The 27,811-nt window shown below is 46.9% G+C and overlaps 1 protein-coding gene across 1 annotated transcript in view; it reads right to left on the bottom strand.

Moving 5' to 3' along the window:
- TBC1D22B (TBC1 domain family member 22B) overlaps positions 1-24,187 on the bottom strand; it is a 90,301-nt gene extending 66,114 nt beyond the window's left edge. The window contains exons 1-5 of the mRNA XM_044288325.1: positions 23,987-24,187; positions 23,106-23,150; positions 11,567-11,841; positions 9,140-9,319; positions 8,011-8,081 (exon numbers count right to left, since the gene is read on the bottom strand). Coding sequence (XP_044144260.1) covers positions 8,011-8,081; positions 9,140-9,319; positions 11,567-11,841; positions 23,106-23,150; positions 23,987-24,039 — 624 coding nt within the window. The 5' untranslated portion in view covers positions 24,040-24,187. The remainder of the gene's footprint in view (positions 1-8,010; positions 8,082-9,139; positions 9,320-11,566; positions 11,842-23,105; positions 23,151-23,986) is intronic.
- Between the last annotated feature and the right edge of the window lie 3,624 nt (positions 24,188-27,811).

Genomic DNA, 27,811 nt, shown 5'->3' with positions numbered 1-27,811 from the left:
TGACATCCATAAGAGCTACTCATCCTGGCACAGAAAGCGAGCAGTACCGCACTGTATTGTAAATAAGAGCCGCTAGACAACCAATACAGGTTCTTTACCACAGAAATGGCCATGTTGTTTGGTTAGAGCTGAGGAAAGCGGTCCAAAGTTCTGTGCTGGTAATTTGGAACTGTATCTTTTGTCTGTTACTGTAGACAAAATAAAATGCTAAGATTATGGCTACCTTCTGCTATCACAGAATTAGCTCACTGCATAAAGATGTACACAGCTCTCCGTGAGTTTACTCTGTATACGGTAAGCTAGGCAATCAGAAATGTATCAGAGTGGTTTACCATGGCACAGGGCTCTTTATAAATATTATTATTAAAGCGCCATGCATTCCATAGTGCTGTACATACATAATACAGACAATTGCACTAAGCAAATAACAAGACAACTTACAAACTGGTACAGAAGGAGAGAGAGCCCTGCCCGTGAGGGCTTACAATCTACTAGGTATGGGAGAAGGACACAGTAGGTGAGGGTAAAGCTGGTCATGGCGGTATAGAGGCAGCAGGGTCACTGGTTGTAGGCTTGTCTGAAGAGGTGGGTTTTAAGATTTTTTTATTAGAGAGTTTTATTTTAGGAAAACTCCTTAGTGAACAGCCCAGCAATGGTTTTGGCTGACATACTGCAAGGCGAGCTGAACATTAACGCACCATACAGCAAACCTAAGGAACTCAGACGTGATGTTGACAGTTGACACTTTGCTGCGATGGCCAAGATTGGTACTAGCGCCAATCCCAGCCGTTTAAATCCTTAAAGAGGACCTTTCATGGGTCCAAACTTTATAAACTAAGTATCGAGGGCATACAGTGGGGATCTAATAGCGCTTACAATTTTTTCTGGGCGCCACTCCGTTCACCCGCTGTGGCCCCCGTTAAATTGTCCCGAAGGTGAGGTTTTTCTCCCTGGCTGTGACGCTCTCCACTGCGATTGGACAGCTCACAGCCAGGGAGAAGGAGACGCCCATTGAGAAACAGGGCAGTCTCCTCCTCCCTGTACCAATGCAAAAATTTGCATACAGGGCAGGAGATTTTAACGGGGGCCACAGCAGGCAAACAGAACGGCGGCGAGAAAAAAAATAAAAAAAATCGCCATTAGGTCCCCGCTGTGTGCCCTACATACCCTGATACTTAGTTTATAAAGTCTGGACCCATGAAAGGTCCTCTTTAAAGGCTATGTACACCTTTGGGGGCCATTTTTTTTATTATTACATTTTACTTATTTTGAGCTAAAAATCTTTAGTGGTTTACAGAGGGAGGGAGCTCCCTCTCTCCGCCACTGGGGGCTTTACAAAGGGTCTGCCAAGTATCGTACCAGCAACTGAACCACTGTATCTGTTTGGAGCTAAAACAATGTACTATTGGAAACAGATTTGACCTGTGGGGTCAAAACCAGCAATACACCCCTAACTGAAATCCTTGGGGATGTAGTTTTAAAAATGGGGTTATTTCTTGGGATTCCCATTGTACTGGTACCTCAGGGGTGTTGCCAGTTTGATATGGCACCCAACCCCATTCCAGTAAAATCTGTGTTTTCAAAGCCAAATGGCGCCACTTCCATTCTTAGTACCATCATGTGCCCAAACAGCAGGTCAAGACCACATATCAGGTACTGCCATACTTGGAAAAAAAAAAAAAAAAAAAATTGGGGTGATTTTTCTGCTGTTCAGGGCTTGTGAACACGGCCGTGTTTTGAGGTCCATAAAGATCCACGCAACCTGGATCCTGGCCAAGGGCATGCCACCATTTATTTATTAAGAAGAAGTGAATGCAAAAATCGGATGTAGATAGAAACTAGGGTCATGTGCATGAGGCCTTACCCTTGTAAAAATGCTGAAACTAGATACTATTATTATTATTAACAGGTGATTTTTCATTTTCATGACCCAATGCTAATAAATTCTATGAAACAGCTGTGGGGTTAAAATGCTCAATAGACTCCTATATTAATTCCTTGGAGGTGTAGTTTTCAAAATGGAGCCTTCAAGTAGCACTCTAGAGCCACATATAGGATATTTCTAAAAAACTGCAGAATCTGAGTAATACATTTGAAGTATTAGTTAAATTCCCCCCCAAAAAATGGATTAAAATTGAAAACTCTATTGTGGATTAATTCCTGTGAAGCAGTTAACGGGTTAAACTTTCCAAATGCCATTTTGAATAAGTCCTCTTTCACACTTGCATTGTCCGGATGCGGCGTATACTCCACTTGCCGGAATTACACGCCGGATCCGGAAGAAACGCAAGTGTACTGAAAGCATTTGAAGACTGATACGTCTTCAAAATGCGTTCAGTGTTACTATGGCACCCAGGACGCTATCAATGTCCTGGTTGCCATAGTAGGAGCGGGGAGCGGTATACTTACAGTCCGCGCGGCTCCCGGGGCGCTCCAGAGTGACGTCAGAGCGCCCCATGCGCATTGATGACGTGCCATGTGATCACGTGATCCATGCGCTTGGGCGCCCTGATGTCACTCTGGAGTGCCCCGGGAGCCGCACGGACGGTAAGTATGCTGCTCCCACGCTCCCCGCTACACTTTACCATGGCTGCCAGGACTTTAGCGTCCCGGCAGCCATGGTAACCATTCAGAAAAAGCTAAACGTCGGATCCGGCAATGAGCCGAAACCACGTTTAGCTTAAGGCTGGATCCGGATCAATGCCTTTCAATGGGCATTAATTCCGGACCTGGCCTTGCGGCAAGTCTTCAGGATTTTTGGCCGGAGCAAAAAGCGCAGCATGCTGCGGTATTTTCTCCGGCCAAAAAACGTTCCGTTCCGGAAATGAAGACATCCTGAATGGATTTCTCTCCATTCAGAATGCATTAGGATAAAAATGATCAGGATTCTTCCGGCATAGAGCCCCGACGACGGAACTCTATGCCGGAAGAAAAGAACGCAGGTGTGAAAGAGCCCTAACTTGGGTTTCTAATATAAAGGACTCACAAAGCCAATTCATAACTGAATTGGTTCATAAAAAATAGAATTTGGAATTTTTCTTGAAAAATTTTAAAATTAATGGTACACTTACTGTATAAACCCTTCAACTGCTCAAAAAAAAAATCTAAAAAATTTAAAAGACAATTGAACAATGATGCGAAAAAAAATATACGGTAACTATTAAATAGTCTATGAGCAAGGACTATCTGTCTTAAAATTTGGAAAATTGCTAAATTGATTAAGTTATCATTAAATTTGGGATTTTTTTATAAAAAAGTAAATTGATTACAATTTGTCACAAACAAAGTACAATATGTCACAAGAAAACAGGCTTAATATCACTTGGATATGTAAAAGCATTCCAAGGTTATTACCACATAGTGACAGGTCAGGGATTATAGGGATTACATTTTATTCTATTTGCAGACTGTCACTTTCTGTTTACTCTGATTGCTCATGTAGAGCTCTAATCTCTGATCTTCTGACCGCAAACACTAATTAAAGGAAACCTGTCATCACTTTCTAAGCCTATTTATCCACTCCCTTTTATATCAATACTTTTTAATACATTAATAATTATATTAAAATCAGAGAAAGACCTAAAATAAATGTTCCTGCCATATATCTAAATGCACCTTAGATGAGTCCTGTCTTCTCCATGCATCAGAGATGAGTCCAGCGTTCTCTGACTCTTGGAGTGCAGCCATGCCTACAAACGAATAAGGCTCCATTCACACGTCCGCAAATGGGTCCGCATCTGTTCCGCAATTTTGCGGAACGGGTGTGGACCCATTCATTCTCTATGGGGACAGAAAAGATGCAGACAGCACACGGTGTGCTATTTCCGTGCCGTGGCTCCGCAAAAAATAGAACACGTCCTATTTTTGTCCGCAATTGCGGACAAGAATAGGCAGTTCTATGGGGGGTGCCAGCGGGTGTATTGCGGATCCGCAATACACTACGGACATGTGAATGGACCCCAAGACACACCCTCTACGATTTCTCATCTCCACCCCTTCTCTTCCAAATATCGCAGCTGCGCAGTATGCATTATATGATCAGTGTGAGATGAGGAGTGAGGTGACTGGTTCTGCACATGCGCAGGATTTGGGACGTGAGTTTGGGAGGAGGATAGGATCTTTAGATTCTGTCACTCATGTAACGGGAGGTGGGGTTAGGAATGGGAAGTCATGAGGTAAGCATTTAATATAATTTACATAACTTGAAAAAAGTGAAAGTGCACTGTAAAAGAAGTACTTGGAGGTGTTTAACCCTTTCACCCCCGGTGGTTTTTTTTATTTTATTTTTTGCATTTTCGTTTTGCGCTCCCTGCCTTCCACGAGCCTTAACTTTTTAGTGGTTTCAACTCTATAGGTACCTCAGGGTCTCTTCAAATGTGACATGGTTCCAAAGAACCATTCCAGCAAAATGTGCCCTCTAAAAACCACATGGCACTTCCTCCCTTCTGAGCCCTGCAGTGTGCCCATACATTTCGGAATTTTACCTCCATTTTTCTATAATTCCTGTGAAACATGTAAAGAGTTAGGCCCCTTTCACACGGGCGAGTATTCCGCGCGGATGCGATGTGAGAGTTGAACGCATTGCACCCGCACTGAATCCTGACCTATTCATTTCTATGGGGCTGTGCACATGAGCGGTGATTTTCACGCATCACTTGTGCGTTGCGTGAAAATCGCAGCATGCTCCCCTTTGTGCGTTTTTCACGTAACGCAGGCCCCATAGAAATGAATAGGTTGCGTGAAAATCGCAAGCATCTGCAAGCAAATGCGGATGCGGTGCGATTTTCACGCACGGTTTCTAGGAGACAATCGGGATGGAGACCCGATCAATATTATTTTCCCTTATAACAACATGGTTATAAAGGGAAAATAATAGCATTCTGAATACAGAATGCATAGTACAATAGCGCTGGAGGGGTTAAAAAAAAATAATTCGAAAATAATTTAACTCACCTTAATCCACTTGATCGCGCAGCCCGGCATCTCTTCTGTCTTCTTTGCTTTGTGCAGGAAATGGACCTGTGGTGACGTCACTCCGGTCATTACATGATCCATCACCATGTTAAAAGATCATGTGGCGAACCATGTGATGACCGGAGTGACGTCACCACAGGGCCTTTTCCTGCACACAGCAAAGAAGAAGACAGAAGAGATGTCGGCTGCGCGATCAAGTGGATTAAGGTAAGTTAAATTATTTTTTTTAACCCCTCTAGTGCTATTGTACTATGCATTCAGAATGCTATTATTTTCCCTTATAACCATGTTATAAGGGAAAATAATACAATCTACAGAACACTGATCCCAAGCCCGATCTTCTGTGAAGAAGTTCGGGTTTGGGTACCAAACATGTTGATTTTTTTCTCACGCAAGTGCAAAACGCATTACAATGTTTTGCACTCGCACTGAAAAATCGCGCATGTTCCCGCAACGCACCCGCACCTTTTCCCGCAACGCCCGTGTGAAAGAGGCCTTAACGTGTGTAAAATCAGTTTTGAATAATTTGAGGGGTATAGGTTTTAAAATAGGTCATTTATGGGTGAGTTCCACTATGTAAGCCCCATAAAGTGGGGGTAATTGCCAGTCATATTAGAGCGACGACATATTCAGTTATCATATCATGCAGGATGATGTTTTCTATTTTTTTCCGTGATTTTGGACTGCAGGAAAAATCAAAGGCTTCCCGCTAATGAACAAGCACCAAGGACCTTAATAACACTGATAATCAACTTTTCTGTAGAATATTACATGGATCCAAGCATGTACTGTATTTCCAGCACAATAAGAAGCACTTTTTCCACCAAAAGTGGGGAAAAAAATGGTAGAATTTCTTATGAAGCAAATACTAGTGAGCGCTTCCATTATTGTGAACACAGTGCTCCTTGTGCTTGCTGTACTCACTACTCCCTGATCTTCACGCTGTGACCTTAAGTCGCACAGCGTAAGGGTGCACTATGACCTGACGTTGTGCAACGAGGTGTTGGCAGAAGACCATGGAACTGAGTAAAGGAATGGCAGCGCCGTATGGAGCAGGAGAGGCAAGTTCATTTATTTAGTTTACTGTCTGGTCTGAGGTGTGATGAGAAATAGGGGTCTAATCTGAGGTGTGATGAGGAATTGGGGTCTAATCGGAGGTGTGATGAGGAATGGGGGTCTAATCGGAGGTGTGATGAGGAATGGGGGTCTAAATCGGAGGTCAGAGGAGGAATGGGGGGTCTAATATGAGGTCAGAGGAGGAATGGGGGGTCTAATGTGAGGAGGAATGGGGGGTCTAATGTGAGGAGGAATGGAGGGTCTAATGTGAGGAGGAATGGAGGGTCTAATGTGAGGAGGAATGGGGGGTCTAATGTGAGGAGGAATGGGGGGTCTAATGTAGGGCTGCAACGATTAATCGATGTAATCGATTATATTCGATAACTGGATTCGTTGTCGACGAATCCAGTTATCGAATAATCGCCGATTCGTTGCTATGCGGGCGGGCGGTCCCTGCATCTTTATTTTACCTTTTTACAATGACGCTCCTGTAACAGCCAGGCAGAGCGGACGGCGGCGTAACGTCACTCACTCACGTGACACGCCTGCTCCGCCTCCTTCATTCATGAGGTGGGCGGAGCAGGTGCGTCACGTGAGTGAGTGACGTTACGTCGCCGTCCGCTCTGCCTGGCTGTTACAGGAGCGTCATTGTAAAAAGGTAAAATAAAGATGCAGACGTGATTAGTCCGACTTATAAGCATCGGGGCCGGGGCTGTTATGGGGAGGATCTGTCTATGGCACTGCTATGGGGAGGGGGGTCTGTGTATAGCACTGCTATGGGGAGGGGGGAGGATCTGTCTATGGCACTGCTATGGGGAGGGGGGGGTCTGTGTATAGCACTGCTATGGGGAGGGGGGGGGTCTGTGTATAGCACTGCTATGGGGAGGAGGGGGGTCTGTTTATGGCACTGCTATGGGAAGGGGGATCTGTGCACTGTTATGAGGAAAGGGATCTGTGCACTGTTATGCCCATAACAGTGCACATATCCCCCTCTCCATAACTACGCCACCCACAGATCCCCCTCTCCATAACTGCGCCACCCACAGATCCCTCTCCATAACTGCGCCGCCCACAGATCCCCCTCTCCATAACTGCGCCGCCCACAGATCCCCCTCTCCATAACTGCGCCGCCCACAGATCCCCCTCTCCATAACTGCGCCGCCCACAGATCCCCTCTCCATAACTGCGCCGCCCACAGATCCCCCTCTCCATAACTGCGCCGCAAGTAAGATCATATAAACCTCTGTTTTGTAATTTTGTCGTTTTTGCCGATTAATCGTAGAAATTAATCGGCAACTAATCGATTATTCAAATAATCGTTAGCTGCAGCCCTAGTCTAATGTGAGGAGGAATGGGGGGTCTAATGTGAGGAGGAATGGGGGTCTAATGTGAGGAGGAATGGGGGTCTAATCTGAGGAGGAATGGGGGTCTAATCTGAGGAGGAATGGGGGTCTAATCTGAGGAGGAATGGGGGTCTAATCTGAGGAGGAATGGGGGTCTAATCTGAGGAGGAATGGGGGTCTAATCTGAGGAGGAATGGGGGTCTAATCTGAGGAGGAATGGGGGTCTAATCTGAGGAGGAATGGGGGTCTAATCTGAGGAGGAATGGGGGTCTAATCTGAGGAGGAATGGGGGTCTAAATCTGAGGTTTGAGGAGGAATGGGGGTCTAAATCTGAGGTTTGAGGAGGAATGGGGGTCTAAATCTGAGGTCTGAGGAGGAATGGGGGTCTAAATCTGAGGAGGAATGGGGGTCTAAATCTGAGGAGGAATGGGGGTCTAAATCTGAGGAGGAATGGGGGGTCAAATCTGGGGTCTGATGAAAAACCTTGGTGCATCTTATGGTGTGGGTTATACAGCAGTTAAACAAAGAAAGAAAAATAATTTTGGAATTTGAGCTATACTATAGAAATATAAGAAATCTGGAAATCAAAAAATCCTGATAAATCAGAGAGATGGGATGTGAGTAGAGGTAGAATTACCGATAGAAGTCTCCATGTGATGGGTCGTACATCTCGTGGGATCCCAGGCCAGCTACATTTTCTTAGTTCATCTGAAGAAGAAGAAAATTGTCACTAATGGCAGGCACAAACCCCATTTTCGTACAAAAAAATGAGATGGCAGCAGTATCATGGAGAAGGCTAACAAAAATAACTAGTGCTGCTTTGCAAAATGTAATCATAGCCCACCCATCCAGGCTCCAGCGAAACATCTGTGGGCGATCCTGCTCCTTGTGGTCTTAGACGTGCAGTTGCTTTGCACCTGTCTCCCTTCTTCCTGTCCAGAAGCTACCTTGTAGTTCTCCTGCTCGTTGGCACTGGTTTTCCAGGGCAAAGTGGAGCCAGAAGGTAATGGGATTCAGACAGCCTATTAAGAGAGCCCTCCTGCCACTGGATGCCACCTGGTGACAGAGGCAGACCTTGCTATCTAATTTGGCAGTGCCATTGTTATTAGTCTTGTTGCTCATCTTGGTATTCCTTTTGCTTTTCTCTGTGGATCCAGAGAAAGGCATTCATTTCATATATGTATTTGGCTACCTGCTGATGACTCCTGGCTAGCCCCAGACTATGTTTCCCCACAGACTGTGCTAGCGCTGCCATTCCAAGACTACTGGGACATGGAGATCCCTGTGCAGGGGTTAAAAAGTAGACTCCATGCCTTTTGTTTAGCTGCCGCCGATAGAATTAATGCAGAGCGGGTACACTAACATTACTAGCGCAACTGCCACTATATCATTTGCAGGAGGTCCACTACACTAATCATAGCAAATACTGGCTGTAAGTAATGTGAATGTACTAGGACAGAAAATACACCTGAGGGATGATAATTATGTGACTCCCACATATTCACAAAGAGTTTTTCCTCTTAACATAAGGGACTGTCTTGCCATTTTCTGTAGTGATTCTCCATTCTACTTTCTGTATCATCAGAGGTCATGCTGAATCTAGTATTGCACAGCGTCCATGCAATTTACTGTGAAACCATGTAATACGTGGTCAGTCCCAGATTACCAGAGCCCCTCTCCACCAAGATGACTGAATTACTTCCTAAATTGAATCTCTTATCATCTAAAGTTTCCATTAAAGCATCCATGTAAAGTTAACATCTCACCGAGGTCTGTGTTTGAACAGGAAAGCAGCTGTCTGAATTTTTCAAGGCGTGTTTTTTCACGGAGTGTTACAGAAGGTGCCCCAGAGGCGTTCTGATCCGATATCCTGGCAACCAGTGGAATGATCGGGCGGAAGGGATGGGACTGCAGTTTTTGGAGTGGCTTCCTCTGCATAGAGGCATCTAGAAGCAAAGTTGCAAAACGTTTAGACACTGATCAAAAGATGGAAAACAGCAAAGCTTATAAGTTTATGTTCCAGCCATCTTGATGATATGCAGCTTTTTATAGAGCTAAGCAGACCGATATATAGTTTGGTTGCAAAAGAGTCTGAGTTCAAGACGGCCCATTGGGCCATTATCCATGATTGTTAGCATTCTCTGTGCAAGTGTATACAGAGATACCCACCAGTCACTGATATGATGGCTCCCATGTACAAGTAAGCTCAGAAAAAGCTAATATTTACATGCATGAATAACAAGTTTTATAGAATATTTTCCCACAAAATTATATATATCAATCTGCTCAGCTTCTCCTTCTCTATAATATGCTGCCTGCAGATCGCAATGAATGTAATGGCGACAGGGCTGTATGCTTTGTTCCAGCCCTGCAGTACCTCTGCCTACTATGGTACACGCACCTGCAACATGCACAGCTCCGACACTTGCCACTTCAAGGACCTAGTGTCATGAGAGCAGAGCACATGGTGCCGTAGATGGAGGAGATGTAGGGCTTTGACATAAGCACAGGTCAGTGTTAACTGATTGTGGAAGTGCAATCGTGTAATAGTTTGTTTGCCAGGCAAACAGTTGCATTTCCAGCCACTGTGGCACCGTCGATGCTGTAAACGATACCCGTTTCCACTTGTGGAAATCTGAACGACAAGCAATGATTTAGATGTCTCCATCAGTGATCGCAAGAACAACAAACTAAATGATGATCGTTCAATGCTCTGACACTGCTCAATAATTGATTCCTTTCTTCAAACGATTATCTACTTGTGTAAAGCGGCCTTCGGCTTATAATAATAAATACATAAATAATATGACAATAGCAATAATCAAAAGGGAACTAAAAAGGTTTTTCTGAGATTTTAATACTGATGACCTATCCTCAGGGTAGGTCATCAGTATCGGATCGGTGGCGGTTCAGCTGTTTGTCTCAGCTGGTGCCTTCTCATTACCGCAGCTTACTAAGCACAGCGCCATACACTGTACAGTGACTGTGCTTGGTATTGCGCTCATTTCTAGGCCATGTGACCGATGAATGTGACGTCACTGGCCTAAGAAAAGTTGAGAACTCAAGATACAAATAATTTATTATAAAGAATACAACTGGAAACTTCTCAAAGTATCGTAAATAACATCTTATTGCAGTACAGGATTTTAAAAAATAAAGTGGTTTTCCAACCCAATGACATTTCTTTTTCAATATTTGGCAACGTACAAGTAATAAAAAAAACTCACCTTACCAGCCATCTGCTGCTTTCATGCCAAGGCTTCCCTGATCCTTCGCTAGTCTATATTCACCTGGCTTCAGCAATGTGGTGTCAAATGACATGCAGCCAACTGCAGCTATGACTTCAGCAGTGTCAACACGTCACTGCTGCAGCCAGTTACTGACTGCAGTGGCCATGTGTCAACACTCCATCACGGCAGCCTAGCAAACAGAGACTGAACAGGAACCAGGGAAGTGTCAGCATGGAAAAGGCAGGGGGAGGGTATGGTTAGGATTCCTCATTTTGTTATTTTATACCATTGTCAGCTGTTGGCAAAAAAAAAATGTCATGGGGTTAGAAAACTTCTTTAAGTATGAAATTTAAATGTTACTAATTTTTTGTTCTTATGCACTAACAATAGTTTAAATTGGATTGTTGAGGGTTTTTTCCCCTTGCACATGCCCCTTGTATACATTGTGCCAAATGACCGCACTCCAGCACAAACACCATCAATACATAATAAGTATAAAGGACGGCCTGACAACTGCAGGTCGATATTAATATCCGCTGTCATGGTGCAGACTGTGTATACATGTCTACCTTCCACCGCAGGGCGTGGGGGATGCAATGCTATCTGGCAGAGTGGATTTGCCACAATATGAGAAAGGACATTTATTAGGACGCTTAGTCCAGCAAATTGAGTCAGTTAGGAGAAGAGAGGAATCGCAGCGTCTCTGGGTATACCTCCATGCTTGTCTTAAGAATGACCATATGTACGAAGAATCGTTGCTTTGCTGCATGACCTGATCTCCTCTAACCTAGCACGTGTCTGTACCCATCTGGTTGGATCAAACTCCTGACTCAAGGTTGCCTGCTACAGAGGACAAGAACTGGAAAAACATGTTACCGTCAGGAAATCCATATACAAATCTGGCATTGAAAGACTTTTTTGGGGAAGAACCTCAAACATATAAAAAAGCACAGCCATTCCCACCTGTAGTGACCAGGTGCAGCTGGTCTTCACTGGCAGATGTCACAATGGTCTGGCTGGAATTTTCTTCAGGTCTTTTAAAGTTAGGTGTGATTTCTACCTCTGTATCAATAATCTTCGGGCTGAGGGCCTGGTAGGATACCGAATGTAAAATGTCTTCACTCTCATCATCATCGATATCCCATGCGTCACTTGTGCTTCTTGCAAACTCATGGAAACTGGAGGCTTTTCTATTTTTCGGATGACTTAAGTGTATTCGTGGGTGACTGGATGAGAAACTGCGGAGAAAAAAAAAACATTAAATTAATTCCCCGAATCACCTGTAAAGAGGCACCATTCAGAAAGGTTAGGTTTACTCTGTGCAGTGGGGTCAGCATAGGAGTCCAGTGGGTGGTCCTACTTAGTGATTGACAGCTCTCTCTGTATGTACACATGTACAGGGAAGGCTGTTAATCACTTAGTAGGACCGCCCACTGGACTCCTAAACCCAGAATGAGCAGAGAGACTTATACGAGCTAATTAAAGGTCATACTGAATCTTCTCCCACAAAACTAGAGATCAATCTGCTCTGCTACTCCTGCGCCATCTAAAACATTTGGTCCACAGATCAGACATCATGCTCAATCTGACATTTCCCCTTTAAAGAGAAAGTCAACCGCAGACACTATTAGCAATAACGTTTCACCTCTTGAAGGGGATGTTCACCATCGGAGGCAGCATGCTAGTAACTTAGAAAACATGCTTTAAAGCAGGAGGATACTGTAAGCTGCTACAATGAGAAAGGGGAACCTCATCACAAAGATTTTTGCTAGAATAAAGGGTGCCGCAGATCACCCAAGTGAGGTGTGGATACCTCAATCATCGTTTTTGGGCAGCAGATTGTGCGATCAGCAGTCTGCTGAACAGAAACCGCAATTCTGTATGGACATGAGTGATAGCAGTATCCATTGCTCCTCCTCATACTGCGGAGGCGATCGCCGTGTGTAAATGCCAGCTTCACCTCCACTAACAAGCACCGATTGCTGCTTCCTTCTCGACAATTGTGTGCTTGATCGCTGAATGTAAATGCAGCATTACATGTGGATTTGCAGATAGCAAAATGTGTGGAAAGAGATTATTTTGCATGCAATAAGTTGTAATAAGGCAGGCCTTGGTTTGCTGATTTAGGACCGGTTTAAAGTCAGACGTACAAATGATACTTTTGTATTATGCCAAGAATGGCAAGTTCAGCCGACACAATAGGCTACTTTCACACTTGCGTTCGGGGTTCCGCTTGTGAGTTCCGTTTGAAGGCTCTCACAAGCGGCCCCGAACGGATCCGTACTGCCCCAATGCATTCTGAGTGGATGCGGATCCGCTCAGAATGCATCTGTATGGCTCCGTTTGTCCTCCGTTTCGCTCAGCAGGCGGACACCCGAACGCAGCTTGCAGCGTTTTGGTGTCCGCCTGCCCGTGCAGAGCCAAACTGATCCGTCCTGACTTACAATGCAAGTCAATGGGAACGGATCCGTTTGACGTTGACACAATATGGTGCAATTGCAAACGGATCCGTCCCCCATTGACTTTCAATGTAAAGTCAGGAGTCCCTATTAATATACCATCGGATCAGAGTTTTCTCCAATCCGATGGTATATTTTAACTTGAAGCGTCCCCATAACCATGGGAACGCCTCTATGTTAGAATATACCATCGGATTTGAGTTCGATTGTGAAAACTCTGATCAGACAGTATATTCTAACACAGAGGCGTTCCCATGGTGATGGAGACGCTTCAAGTTAGAATATACTAAGAACTGTGTATATGACTGCCCCCTGCTGCCTGGCACCACCCGATCTCTTACATGGGGCTGTGATCCGCACAATTAACCCCTCAGGTGCCGCACCTGAGGGGTTAATTGTGCGTATCGTAGCCCCCTGTAAGAGATCAGGTGCTGCCAGGCAGCAGGGGCCAGACCCCCCCTCCCCCAGCTTTAAATTCATTGATGGCCAGTGCTGCCCCCCCCTCTCTCCCTCGTATTAAATTCATTGGTGGCCAGTGCGGCAACCCCCCTCCCTCCCCTGTATTAAATTCATTGGTGGCCAGTGCGGCCTCCCCAGTATTAAATTCATTGGTATAAGCAATGCGCCGCACAGACCTTTCACTTACCAGTAAGAGGAGCGCCCGGCCGGCCACAGACAGCGCAGGTAAGTATAATGCTTCTAAAATTGCTAAGTAACCATGGCAGCCAGGACTGCAGTAGCGTCCTGGCTGCCAAGGTAACCGATCGGAGCCCCAGCGATGAAACTGGGACTCCAATCGGAACTCTACGCTGCCACCAATGATGGGGGTGATTTTAATTAGGGGGGGGGGGAGAGGGGAGGCCGCACTGGCCACCAATGAATTTAATACTGGGGAGGGCGCCGCACTGGCCACCAATGAATTTAAAACTGGGGAGGGAGGGGGGTGCGGCCCCTGAGGGGTTAATTGTGCGGATCACAGCCCCCTGTAAGAGATCGGGTGCTGCCAGGCAGCAGTCATGTACACAGTACACCATGGGAACGCCTCTATGTTAGAATATACTGTCGGATCTGAGTTTTCACAATGTGAAAACTCAGATCTAAAAAAGCTGTTATGCAGACGGATCAGTTCTGAACGGATGCAAGCGTTTGCATTATAGGTGCGGATCCGTCTGTGCAGATACCAGACGGATCTGCACTGAACGCAAGTGTGAAAGTAGCCTAACGTGTGAGGGGTGCTCCTGGCTCCAGATTAAGCTTGTAGCACACGTTAGCAGACAGTGGAGGATGCGTAGCATATGGGCGCTGCATCGGCATATGCCCAGGGTTACTTAACATACTTCTGGGCCGTGTTTGCGCCAGAAGGTGTCCACCCAATAGGCGGATGGAAGTTCTTCCTACTGCTGAACTGTGTTTTTCTCCCCAGACAGATGAGGTCGAGGAGACAAGGATATGGCGGAATGAATATTTTCACATGATCATTTTGTTCTCACAGGAGATAAGCCACCACCAGAACTGTCTGGCAAGCGGCTCCCTCCTCTCTTACTATGGCATAAACAGACATGTTCAGCTGAGCGGAACGTGTATGGGGAAATCAGATAGCGGTCAGCCGGCTAGCTATTGAATGTGTAAGGGTAGCTTAAAGTATAACTGTCATATATATTTTTTGGGAGTATTGGATTGTGGTGATTAATATCTCCTTGGTGGCCCTATTTCAACTTTTCACTGTGTATTCAATTACCCCTTAATTCCACATTTTTGTTCCCTGTACTGCCTACTTACCTGTGCTTAAAATAGGGTTGCTAGGCATGGTCCGTCTATCTGTTGAAGGATGGAGGACGCAGAAGCAGGCTACGTGCAAGGGACTGTAGGTAAATGATTAAAGCCAGGTCCTCCCCAGCAGCTGATAACAGTGCCTGGGCTGTGTGCACTTCTCCCTGTCCCTGCACTTGGCAGACGCTCCCTCACTCAGCAGACTGGGACAATGCAGGGCCGAATCAGCGCAGACCAGGGAAGGAGATCTGCCATCTGCTCAGTGTATACATGAAAGCAACATGTGGTAAGAGGACCCCTTTGTGCTGCAGGAGATTAACCCTTTAGGGGGGGAGGGCTCTGGTTACTGACACTTTTGGGGGGCTATTGTTACTGGCTAGTGAGGGCAGACTGGTTGCTAAGGGCTGAATCTTATTAAATATGGGGTAAGTCAGTCTAATAGTAACTGATTCTGGAATATCATGTTATTAGTAACTACATATATGAAAATTGAAATTAGGGTCTAAGTGTGACCGTTACCCTTTAAAAGGGTTTTCCTAGACTTTTATACTGATGACCTACCCTCTGGTGGGGTCCGACACCCGGGACCTTCACGGATCAGCTGTTTGAGAAGGCAGCGACACTCCTGTGAGTGCCTCGGCCTTCTCGCAGCATTCCAAGCACAGTACATTGAATAGTTGCAGCTCAGCCCATTCACTTCGATGGTGCCGAGTCTACGTGATCGATGAACGTGACTTCACTGGCCTATGGAAAGCTGAGAGAAGGTCGCAGCGATCACAGGAGTGCCGCTGCCTTCACAAACAGTTGATCGGCGGAGGTCCCAGGTGTTGATCGGCGGAGGTCCCCCTTTAATAGTGCAAACAGCATATTGACTAAAGGAATAGGACCACATGGCAGCTTGTGGCAGTGCGACATAGGATCACAGTGTCCTAATGATGCTGCAGCTAGTGAACATGGTGGCACTGAAACCCAGCAGGTATTGCAATGTTATACTGCACAGCTTTAGTTGCCATGTAGCCCTAACTTAAAGGGGTATTCCAGTTATTTGATCTAACCATTAGAACGCTAGAGTTTTCGTTTTTTTACTTCCTGCCTTCCCAGAGCCTTAAAGAGGACCTTTCACCGATTATTACTCTGTGAACTAAGTATACAGACATGGAGAGCGGCGCCCAGGGATCTCGCTGCACTTACTATTATCCCTGGGCGCCGCTCCGTTCTCCCGCTATTCCCTCCGGTATCTCCGGCCACTAAGTTATAGTAGGCGGAGATTTCGGTCACTAAGTTATGGTAGGCGGAGTCTGCCCTTGTTCTGCTCTAGCGCTGGCCAATCGCAGCGTAGAGCTCACAGCCTGGGAGGTTATTTTCTCCCAGGCTGTGAGCTCTGCAATGCCAGCGCTAGAGCAGAACAAGGGCAGACTCCGCCTACTATAACTTAGTGACCGGAGATACCGGAGGGCATAGTGGGAGAATGCAGCGGCGCCTGGGGATAATAGTAAGTGCAGTGAGATCCCCGGGCACCGCTCTCCATGTCTGTATTCTTAGTTTACAGTGTAATAATCGGTTAAAGGTCCTCTTTAACATTTTTCTGTACACATAGCTGTATGGGGGTTTGTGCTTTGCAATGGAAAAATGAATCCAGCCAGCAAAGGATACAATAAGGATAATAACAATACATTAGTAAGTGCCTTGTATAAACTTCCTCTACATGATAAATGCCACTTGCTGAAGTGACACAACCCCTTTAAATTAGGGCCAGGAGAAGAAGTTCTGTTAGTGTTAGGTACCCATCTGCAGAAGCCACCTTGACGTTAGTAGATGGGCCCAACACAGGTTTGATCAAAAATGCACACAAAGAGCTTCCATTTTTCATGTAAAGTAGGTATAATACCACTTTAATGCAGAATAATCCCTAATCCCTAGTTCTTTTGTTTGCATGTGTAACAGTGTACTGCCATACATTTTTTGTTTGCTGTCTACATATTAGCTTTATGGATGTGCACCTGTAAAAAAATAGGACGTGAAAGTTACAATTTTCTTGCAGACTATCCTTCAGACATCCCCACCAATCTGGTGAGTGATGCAGGCTCCCGGCAGCTTTCCAAGAACAACGATGTACATCCTATACTGGCAGTGCTTGGTATTGCAGCTCAGCCTCATTGACTTGAATGGGGCTGAGCTGAAACTAGGCCACATGACTGATAATGTCTCTGGCCTAGGAAGAGGCTGTAGCACTCAACAGCTGATTGGCAGGGGTCCCATATGTCAAACCCCTGCAGAACTGATACTGATAACCTATCATGAGGATAAGTCATAAATATCTTTTCCTGGATAACCTCTTTAAAAGGGGTTATCCAACTCCTATAAAGCCCCCCAAAATGCCCGGGCACCTCATACAGGTTATTCTTACCCTGTTCCAAGGCACCCACATCGCTCCTGATGCCCGCGAGGCCGCCGCTGCTTCTCCCCGTCGTGCGAATCAAAACATCCAGCGATGGGGTAGTGGTTGGGGCAGCCAATAGCAGGTGGTGGCGGGGACAATCCTCACCAGTGGCAGCTGTTCAGGCATCAGGAGCGATGCGGGTGCCGGGAAGAGGGATAAGTAAGAAACTGAGATAGGGCAATATCACTGTTTCTTAATTACCACCGTATTTTAGTGATGCCATAGGGGTGGTTGCACTTGATAGCACTGAAAATGTGTACCATGTAGGCACATACTGATGCTTTATGTGCGCCGGCACACAGTACACGCCAGTACACTGCACAAGTCAGTATGTGTTGCAGCACATGTTACACAAGAGGACCAGGGAGCTCAGACTAAGGCCTCTTGCACAGGACCGTATATACACAGGACCGTGTGCATTCCGTATTTTGGGGAACGGAACAGTTGGCCCGTCACAGAACAGTACTATTCGTGTCCGTAATGTGGACAATAATAGGACATGTTCTATTTTTTTGCGGAACAGAAATACGGACATACGGAAATGGAATGCACACGGAGTAACTTCAGTTTTTTTTTGCGGACTGATTGAAGTGAATGTTTCTGCATACGGTCCGCAAAAATGGAACGGAAAGAAAATACGTTTGTGTGCAGGAGGCCTAAGGGGCCATTCACACGTCTGCAAAATAGGTCCGCATCCGTACTTCCGCACACAGTGTGCAGCCACGGACAAGAAAAGGCATTTCTATTATAGTGCCGGCCATGTGCGGAACGCACATGGCCGATGTCCGTGTTTTGCAGATCTGCGATTTGAGGACCGCAAAACAGTTGCGGACGTGTGAATGGACCCTAAGAGGGGTGACGCTGGTGAGTGAAAGCCCTGTTCACCATTCGCTCCCTGGCCTCATTACATGGTGTGGGACAGTGCAGCCACAAGGAGACATTATAGTAATGTATGTCTCCTTGTGGCCCCCCCATACAGTATAATGTCTCCTTGTGGCCCCCCCATACAGTATAATGTCTCCTTGTGGCCCCCCCATACAGTATAATGTCTCCTTGTGGCCCCCCCATACAGTATAATGTCTCCTTGTGGCCCCCCCATACAGTATAATGTCTCCTTGTGGCCCCCCCATACAGTATAATGTCTCCTTGTGGCCCCCCCATACAGTATGTCTCCTTGTGGCCCCCCCATACAGTATAATGTCTCCTTGTGGCCCCCCCATACAGTATAATGTCTCCTTGTGGCCCCCCCATACAGTATAATGTCTCCTTGTGGCCCCCCCATACAGTATAATGTCTCCTTGTAGCCTTTATAGGACAGCATGCCTGGGCTGGAGGGTTGTGGGCTGCCTGAGGACCCGACAGAACAGTGGAAGTGTCCATCATCCGGAACAGGTTATGTAAATGTAGGGGGTAATCTATCAAACTGGTGTAAAGTAGAACTGGCTTAGTTGTTCATAGCAACCAATCAGATTCCACCTTTCATTTTCCAAAGGAGCTGTCCAAAATTTAGCGCCAACTTTTCACCACAATTCTAGCATAAACTTCTGACTCAAACTAAGCAGTTCCTTCCCGACAATCACCTGCTCGTTAGTGGAGGAGAGCACTGCTATTACATGCAGCAATCTCCTCCACAATACTAGGAGCAGCAATCACTAATCCCATTGCTTGTCTCTGCAGCCAGGAAAATAGGATTTTTTGTGCTTACCTGAAAAATCCTTTTCTCGCTGAATTCATTGGGGGACACAGAAGACAATGGCTATAGCTGCTGCCACTAGGAGGCGACACTAAGCAAAAAAAGTGTCAGCGCCTCCTCTCAGCAATATCCCTCCTGCAGACACTGAGCTAATCAGTTAGTACAAAAGCAGTAGGAGCAGCAAGGAGAAGCAAAAAAAAAAAAAAAACACGATAAAAAGGAAGAAAACCGGAGATGGGTCATCATCAAGAACCAGAAGGACCCATCTAGGAGAACCAGCAATGTACATACAGGGTGGGAGCAGTGTCCCCCAATGAATTCAGCGAGAAAAGGATTTTACAGGTAAGCACATACAAATCCTATTTTCTCGCTTGTATCATTGGGGGACACACAAGACCATGGGACGTTAAAGAGCAGTACCATGGGGAGGGAGCAAGAACAGAACGAATCCAAGGCAGGTCATAAGGCCCAGCATAAAAATGCGGGGGAAAGACACACCAGGAACCCTGAAAAGGGACAGGAAGACCCATTCCCTGGAAGGCCAGCCAGAGAGCGGCTGAATACGCAGAGGCTCCGGCTGGGCAGAAGAAAGAACAGCCCAGAAAATATAAGTCATGGCTTAGGAGACTTCAGAAGAAGTGGAGAGCAAACAGAATATCCACAAGGTGGACAAGAATGAGGACAAGACATCACCAAAAGCAACGGAGCGATTGCGGAAGATACAGGAGAGAAATACGTAGCCTGGATCCAGAGGAAGAAGACAAACTGAAAATGGCGTCTGGATATCAAGGGCCAAAGAGCTGCAGATTATTATTATTTATTATTAAAGCGCCATTCATTCCATAGCGCTGTACATATGATAAGGGGTATACATACATACATACATAAATAATACAGACAATTGCACTAAACAAGACAAGTTACAGACTGGTACAGAAGGAGAGGGGGCCCTGCCCGTGAGGGATTACAAGCTACATGAGATGTGACAAAACTTGCCCCCCATGGGGGAAGAAGTAGGGATGCCCAAAGGCAAAGGGCCCACACACCATACCAGACTGCCAGAAGAGAAGAACACTCCAGCGGGACCATCACGAACAAGTCAGGGCTACAGAACCTGGAAGTCAGGCATGAGAATGGCCCACAAGAAAAAAATTCCAGAACAAAACAGGAGAGAAGCTGTCTGATACTCCACGGAAGGCTGCCTGAACTGGCAGACCTAATGGGAAGCTGCAGACAGGAACCAGGGAGTGTAGACCCCGAACGCCACAAAGTCCCAGAAAAAAACTGGTAACAGGACCAACACCACCCGCACAGGAACCCCACAGCAGAAAGGGGGCATACAAGAACCCAATGGTTCTGAACACTGGCCAAGCAGGCAGTAACTGTATGTGGGGGAGCGCAACTACTCGCCCTGCAGAAGGGGAGAAGTAGAAGCAGCCGATGCGGCTTAGGCTACATTCACACTAGAGTTGTTTGAATCCGGCGTTCCATTCCGACACCGGAACTGCCCGCCGGATCCGGAAAAACGTGTGAAAACTGATTACATTTGAATCCTGATCAGGCTTTCGATCACAATGGAAAAATGCATTGGAAAAAACGGATCCGCCATTTATGGACTTTAACTTTTTTTTCCTATTTTTCGGGTTTAACATGCAAAAGCCGGATCCGTTTTGACTGAACACACGGCGCCGGATCCGGAGTTAATGCAAGTCAATGGGAAAAAGGCCTGATCCGGCGTTCAGTCAAAGTGTTCAGGATTTTTGGCCGGAGGTAAAAATACAACATGCTACGGTTTTCTGAAAAGCCTGATCAGTCAAAAAGACTGAACAGAAGACATCCTGATGCATCCTGAGGGACGGACTCTCCATTCAGAATGCATTAGGATAAAACTGATCAGTTCTTTTCCGGATTTGAGCCCCTAGGACGGAACTCAGCGCCGGAAAAGAAAAACGCTAGTGTGAAAGTAGCCTTAGTAGAAAACCAGCACTTAGAGGACACAACAAGGACAATACGACCGCTCGACCCGGTGAGGGGAGCCATGTAGACAACTCACATATGCAAACTGAATAAGTGCATATCCAAACTCCTCAAGGAGGGAACACTGATGCTGTCACCGTAGTAATGCTGTACATGTAAAGGGAACAAGGCGCTAAGATAGCATTATAGAAATTGGTAGGGTATACCAGGTACAGAAAACGTATTATCGCCCAGCAGAAGTGAGAAAACCCCTCAGCCGCAGCGTGTCATGGCAGAACATAAGCAAAGTGCCCCCTGTGGAAGAAGGAAATGTAGACGTGATCCCAACTACAACTACCGAGAAGGCACCATTCCTAGAAGGAGCCGATACTCCATAAATGTGGTGTCCCCCGCCCATGCGTCATGTAAGCTGCAGTTGAAGGAGGAACACACAAATTCCCCCTGGGAAGGATTCACACAGTAGCCACAGAACCGGAGTAGCCAGAATATCTATGAGCAGCGCAAAGACTGCCTCACAGGGGGCAGGCTATAGCAACAACTATGGCCTCTAGAGGAGAGACTGCCCCTGAAAATGAGGACAACAGCAATAGCCGCCAAGAGTTGGTGCTAGCGCAACACTCCACCTGAGAAGGAAGAAAACTGGCAATCAGAGCAGACCTTCCACCTACGGAAAGAGTGAAGACGAAGGGCGTGCCAATGACAATCAACCAAATGATATTGCCCTACACAGGGACACAAGGCACGAGGAAAGGTATGAGATATACCAACGGCCTGTTAGCGTTACAGGCCGACCTGGAAGACCAAGGCTGCCACGTAGGCGCCAGAAACCAATCCAAACTAAGACTACTTGAGGAAGGGGGTAGTGTGAAGCAGGCACAGTATCCAGCAGTAGTGCCAAAATACCACCTATGACAGGAGATAAGGCGATTGTAGGTACAGTGTCTAGCCAATAGGCCACCCATGGAACGGGATGCCATGCAACAGGAACAAATGAGAGTAGTCGCGGTAGACAATGTTGAAGCAATTACTGTACCCAAGAAAGACGGATAATGTAATAGAAGGAACAGTTTCCAGTGGTAGTGGAATTACTCCGCTGACGGAAAGAGGGGAACCGAAAAGATGTACAGTGTCCACTGGTAGTGCAAGCACTACTGGTTGTGCAACTACTCCGTCAATGGGGGGAGGGTAATGCTACAGTATCTTTAACATGCAATTGCGGTGCAACTAAGGGGGAAAGCTGACAGAACAGATAATATCCAGTTTGAGAGTAATTACTCTGCCTGCTGAGGGGTTAATGCAACCGGACGTATGGTATCCGGTGGAAGGGCAATACTCCGCCTAAGGAAGGAGGGTAATGCGACAGTCTGTCCAGGATCCACTAAAAAAGAAGAAAATCAGGAGACCTGCAAAGCAGGGAGGTCTGCCTCCTACGGACACTAAGCTAAAACTGATTAGCTCAGTGTCTGCAGGAGGGATATAGCTGAGAGGAGGAGCTGACACTTTTTTTGCTTAGTGTCTCTTCCTAGTGGCAGCAGCTAAACCCATGGTCTTCTGTGTCCCCCAATACTAGCGAGAAACAACAATTTATGTGTCCGCACGATCTTATTACCTGATGAACAAGCGTTTCCCTTATTCATCAGGTAATCGGCGGCACCCTTACACTGCTATTCGTATGAACACTCGTTAGCGATAATCTGCTTGAACATTGGGCAGTCTAAAGGGGGTCTCGGCCTTTTTCTTACTGATGATCTATCCTTTGGATAGGTCATCAGCATCTGATCGGTGGGGTCCAACACCTGGAACCCCTGCCGATCAGCTGCTTGAGAAGTCAGTGGCGCTTGCGGTAGTGCCGTGGCCTACTAGTTGCTTCTCCCAGACCAATGACATCACGACGATGACATAAATAGGGTCAAGCTGCGCCCAGGCTACGTGATCCAAATTTGTGACGTCACTGGCCTGCGAGGTTGTGGCGCTACTGCCTTCTCAAACAGCTGATTAGTGGGTGTCCTGGGTGTCAGACTCCCGCCAATCAGATGCTGATGACCTATCCAAAGGATAGATCATCACTAAGAAAAAGGCAGAGACCCCCTTTAAGTGTACACCATCTACAGGATTAGTAAACCTGCTATTTCAGCATAAGACCATGAATACAAGAGATCTCACCTCTTCTCCAGTGGTGGCTGCTGGGCACCATATACGGGTTGGATACTGTGGAAACCAAAAGCAAGAAAATAGAATTAACTATTGTATTCTCAGTACTTTGCTAAATCTTCCTATTTTATTATATTGAGAAACAAGAGGTTCAGACGAGCCTAGGGATGCTGGCCACTGATCAGGAAGGCTCTATCCGTCTGGTGACGGGAGGGGGTCACTGACTGACAGGTCCCCCTCAGGAAGCTCCTCCTGGCTGCCCATTCAACGTGCAGTTATCAGAAAGACAAGGGCACCATGGCTGGTACCTTGAGGACCCACTAGCTTAAAGGAGTATACCTCATTATACCTCTATGGACTAACCACAGGGACCTACCTGGTGGGTAGCCGCAGGCCACAAGATCCAGGTGGAGAATATGAATACAGAGGGGACCAAGTGCATTTTTGTTTCCACAACTCCCATAGAAGTGAATGGTGAGATAGGATCATATGTGCGGCCGCCTCGCCATTCATTGTCCGCCTGGTTGTGGTGGCCTGTGACTGTCTCCCCCAGGGGGCAGGTGTTGGGAGACCCCCGCTCTGGACACAGTTGACACGCACCTGTAAATATTGGTGAAATGATTAAGGTGGGAGTACCCCCTTAACACTAGGTGGGCAGGACCGAACCTCAGCTCTGTAGATATGGGACACACAGCTGAGGTCATGAGGCAGACATGTTTTGGACTTGTCAGCAGTTCTATGGAAGACCAGGGCAGGGAGCTCCCCAGCCTGAGGTGGCCGATGACAGGCAGCAATATACTGGGTTTTACCAGGTGGCCATTAAGGGTCAGTGCCATGCAGCTGGCATCATGGTGTGCACTACACAAGCACTTTTCCACTGCGCCTCCACCAACCTGCCCGGTAGTTTGGAACTTCTCTTCCAGAACTGCCGCCTATTCTCTGCCATCCCGGTGGCCTTGTCAGATCCTCCCTGTTATAAACTCTCATCCACTTCCACCACAGCAGCTTGGTTAATTCAGCAGCGCCTTCCAGACGCAGCCAATCAGCAGTAGCAATGCTAGCGGGTCACTTCCAACAAGAAGGGTAGCGGCTAGTTCCTATCCTCTACTAGGACCTTGATGACGTCCTGGTCACATGACTGTGATGCCAGCGCACCACGTGACCGGGCGCTGGAGAGCGTTCACAGGCGAGTGGGAGATTCGAATGCAACACCGGTTCCCGCACGTCATTATCGCCAAGTGTAAACGGTCCTCCTGGAAGCAGCTCACATGTCTTCTGTGGCAGGGCTGTTATTGCGGAGAGAAGCTGCCATTGGTATCGATGTACAGAGTCCTCCTCTTAGGCCATGTGGACAGAGGTTGTGAGGATGAGAAGACCCTTAACAGTGTGGGCATCAGCTATACAGGGTCCCCAAGCCTGTGTTTGTCACTGTCAGATGGGATGGCAGTGCCATGTGGGTGCAGCTGGCCAGGCACTAGAAGTGGGCACACATTGGGAGCGGGGTATAGTGGTAGGCTCACATATCAAAATGTGGCCCGATGTGTATGAGGTGAGGGCTATGCTGTGGAAGATGTATGAGGTGAGGGCTATGCTGTGGAAGATGTATGAGGTGAGGGCTATGCTGTGGAAGATGTATGAGGTGAGGGCTATGCTGTGGAAGATGTATGAGGTGAGGGCTATGCTGTGGAAGATGTATGAGGTGAGGGCTATGCTGTGGAAGATGTATGAGGTGAGGGCTATGCTGTGGAAGATGTATGAGGTGAGGGCTATGCTGTGGAAGATGTATGAGGTGAGGGCTATGCTGTGGAAGATGTATGAGGTGAGGGCTATGCTGTGGAAGATGTATGAGGTGAGGGCTATGCTGTGGAAGATGTATGAGGTGAGGGCTATGCTGTGGAAGATGTATGAGGTGAGGGCTATGCTGTGGAAGATGTATGAGGAGGCGAGGGTTATGCCGTGGAAGACGTATGAGGAGGCGAGGGCTATGCCGTGGAAGATGTATGAGGAGGTGAGGGTTATGCCGTGGAAGACGTATGAGGAGGCGAGGGCTATGCCGTGGAAGACGTATGAGGAGGCGAGGGCTATGCCGTGGAAGACGTATGAGGAGGCGAGGGCTATGCCGTGGAAGACGTATGAGGAGGCGAGGGCTATGCCGTGGAAGACGTATGAGGAGGCGAGGGCTATGCCGTGGAAGACGTATGAGGAGGCGAGGGCTATGCCGTGGAAGACGTATGAGGAGGCGAGGGCTATGCCGTGGAAGACGTATGAGGAGGCGAGGGCTATGCCGTGGAAGACGTATGAGGAGGCGAGGGCTATGCCGTGGAAGACGTATGAGGAGGCGAGGGCTATGCCGTGGAAGACGTATGAGGAGGCGAGGGCTATGCCGTGGAAGACGTATGAGGAGGCGAGGGCTATGCCGTGGAAGACGTATGAGGAGGCGAGGGCTATGCCGTGGAAGACGTATGAGGAGGCGAGGGCTATGCCGTGGAAGACGTATGAGGAGGCGAGGGCTATGCCGTGGAAGACGTATGAGGAGGCGAGGGCTATGCCGTGGAAGACGTATGAGGAGGCGAGGGCTATGCCGTGGAAGACGTATGAGGAGGCGAGGGCTATGCCGTGGAAGACGTATGAGGAGGCGAGGGCTATGCCGTGGAAGATGTTTAGGGGCTTGCAGGCCTATATATATTTCAATGTCAGATCTGGAGCGGTCCACGTCCAGGCACAGTGGTATCCATATCAGTGCCTGGTCAGGGTGCATTCTGAGACCATATGTATGTATGTTGAAGATCCGCAAAAAATCCAGATGACGTCCATGTTACGTCTCTTTCCGTGTTGCGTCTTTTTATTATTTTGCTGACTAACAATTAGACATGAGAGAATCGACCTTCAGATCTTAGCTCCAAAGTCGCTTTGTTCAATTACTTGTGTTTCTGTACAGCATTAAATCGTATTGGCTCCAGGGAGCCAAAGTTCTTGCCCGCGCAAGACTACAGTGAATTCCTATTATGGTCTTATCTGCATATTTAAAAAAAAAACTATTTAAAATGGCAATCTGAAGTGGGCTTTGGTAGCCAGTACCAAAAACCCACTTCAGATTGCTATTTGAAACCGTTTTTTTTTTAAAATATGCAGATATGAACATTGTAGGATTTCACCAACATCTTGGGCTCCACTGAGCCAATACATTTTAATACTGTACTGATACAGCATTAAAACTGAAGTATGGGAGCGAATCCATTTCGGATCTATGATCAAGCCTAGTAACTATGCCTATTGTCCGCTAAACGGACACTAATAGTACATGTTCTATCTTTTTTGTGGGACGGCAGAAGGACATACGGATGCGGACAGTACACAGTATGCTGTCTGCATTTTTGTGGCCCTATAAAAATGAATGGTGCCATGTCTGATCCGAATTTTTTTGGAGCAAAAATACGGTTGTGTGAATGGGGTCTTATTTGTGGGTGAGAGCTGCAGTAAAGGCCTGTTCACATCAGCCTCAGAGATTCGGCTTGGGGCCTCCAAAACCAAGACAAAAAAGTTCTGCATGCATGAATGGAAACCGAATGGACCCCCATATTCAGGAAGTTCTGATTGGCTTTGCTGAATCCGCCACTTCCGTTACTTTCATTGTTCTGCTGCGTTAATGGAGAAGAGTAGTGTGGAGCGAAGCAGGTTCAGACTGCTCAGTCCGACCCAATTCATGCTTTCCGTACAACATTACAATGTATGGGCTCCGCTGAGGCAATCTTCTTATTGCCCCCAGTAAAGTGAGACTTGCTTAGTCTCGTGCCTGGGCCGTTCCAGTTAGTTTCTGCGCATACATTAATGTTTCAAAATCCGAATTTGAACTTGGGTTTGTTAATGACTTTGGCGCAAGCCACAATCCCAAATTCAGATTTTGAAACCTTTAAAGAGGTTTTCCCATCGCAGACAATGGGGAAATATCATTAGGAGATGCCCCCATTGTCAGATAGGTATGGGGCTCAGGGCTCGTTCACACAAGTTTTTTGCGCTCCGTATATGAAAGCATTCATTTCAATGGGTCCGCAAAAAAAACAATGTACTTCGTATACTTTTTGTTCCGTTGAAAGATAGAACATGTCCTATTATTGCCCGCAAATCGCATTCCATGGCTCCATTCAAGTCAATGGGTCCGCAAAAAAAAAGGAACACATACGGACTGCATCCGTATGTCTTCCGTATCCATTCTGATTTTACTGAACCATCTATTGAAAATGTTATGCCTAGCCCAATTCTTTCTATGTAATTACTGTATATGCCATATGGAAAAACGGAACAGAAACACTACTGAAAAAAGAAACGGATCCAGGAAAAACTGCCTGAAAAACACTGAAAAAGACATACGGTCATGTGAACGAGCCCTTATGCTGAGAACGGAGTGGTGGCTGGAGGTCTTAGGGTCCAGCCACCGCCAAGTGCTCTCCCCATACAAGTGAATAGGAGCACACCGCACTTGCGCAGCCACCGTTCCCATAAATTTCTATGGGGCACTCGGCTATTTTTGTCGGCCCCGTATAAATGAATGAATGGAGGGTGGCTGTGCACTCCACCACATTTACCAATTCCGTTCTCTCTCCTATCGACATGCCCCCACTGTCTGTTATGGGAAACCAGTGCCACCTTTAATGTATGCGCAGTAACTAAGGCCCCTTTCACATAAGCGAGTATTCCGTGCGGGTGCAATGCGTGATGCG

The sequence above is a fragment of the Bufo gargarizans genome, chromosome 3 (genome assembly GCF_014858855.1).
Source record: "Bufo gargarizans isolate SCDJY-AF-19 chromosome 3, ASM1485885v1, whole genome shotgun sequence".
NCBI classification, from domain to species: domain Eukaryota; kingdom Metazoa; phylum Chordata; class Amphibia; order Anura; family Bufonidae; genus Bufo; species Bufo gargarizans.
Note: the sequence above shows the minus strand (reverse complement) of the source record. Positions and strands in the feature narration are given on the sequence as shown.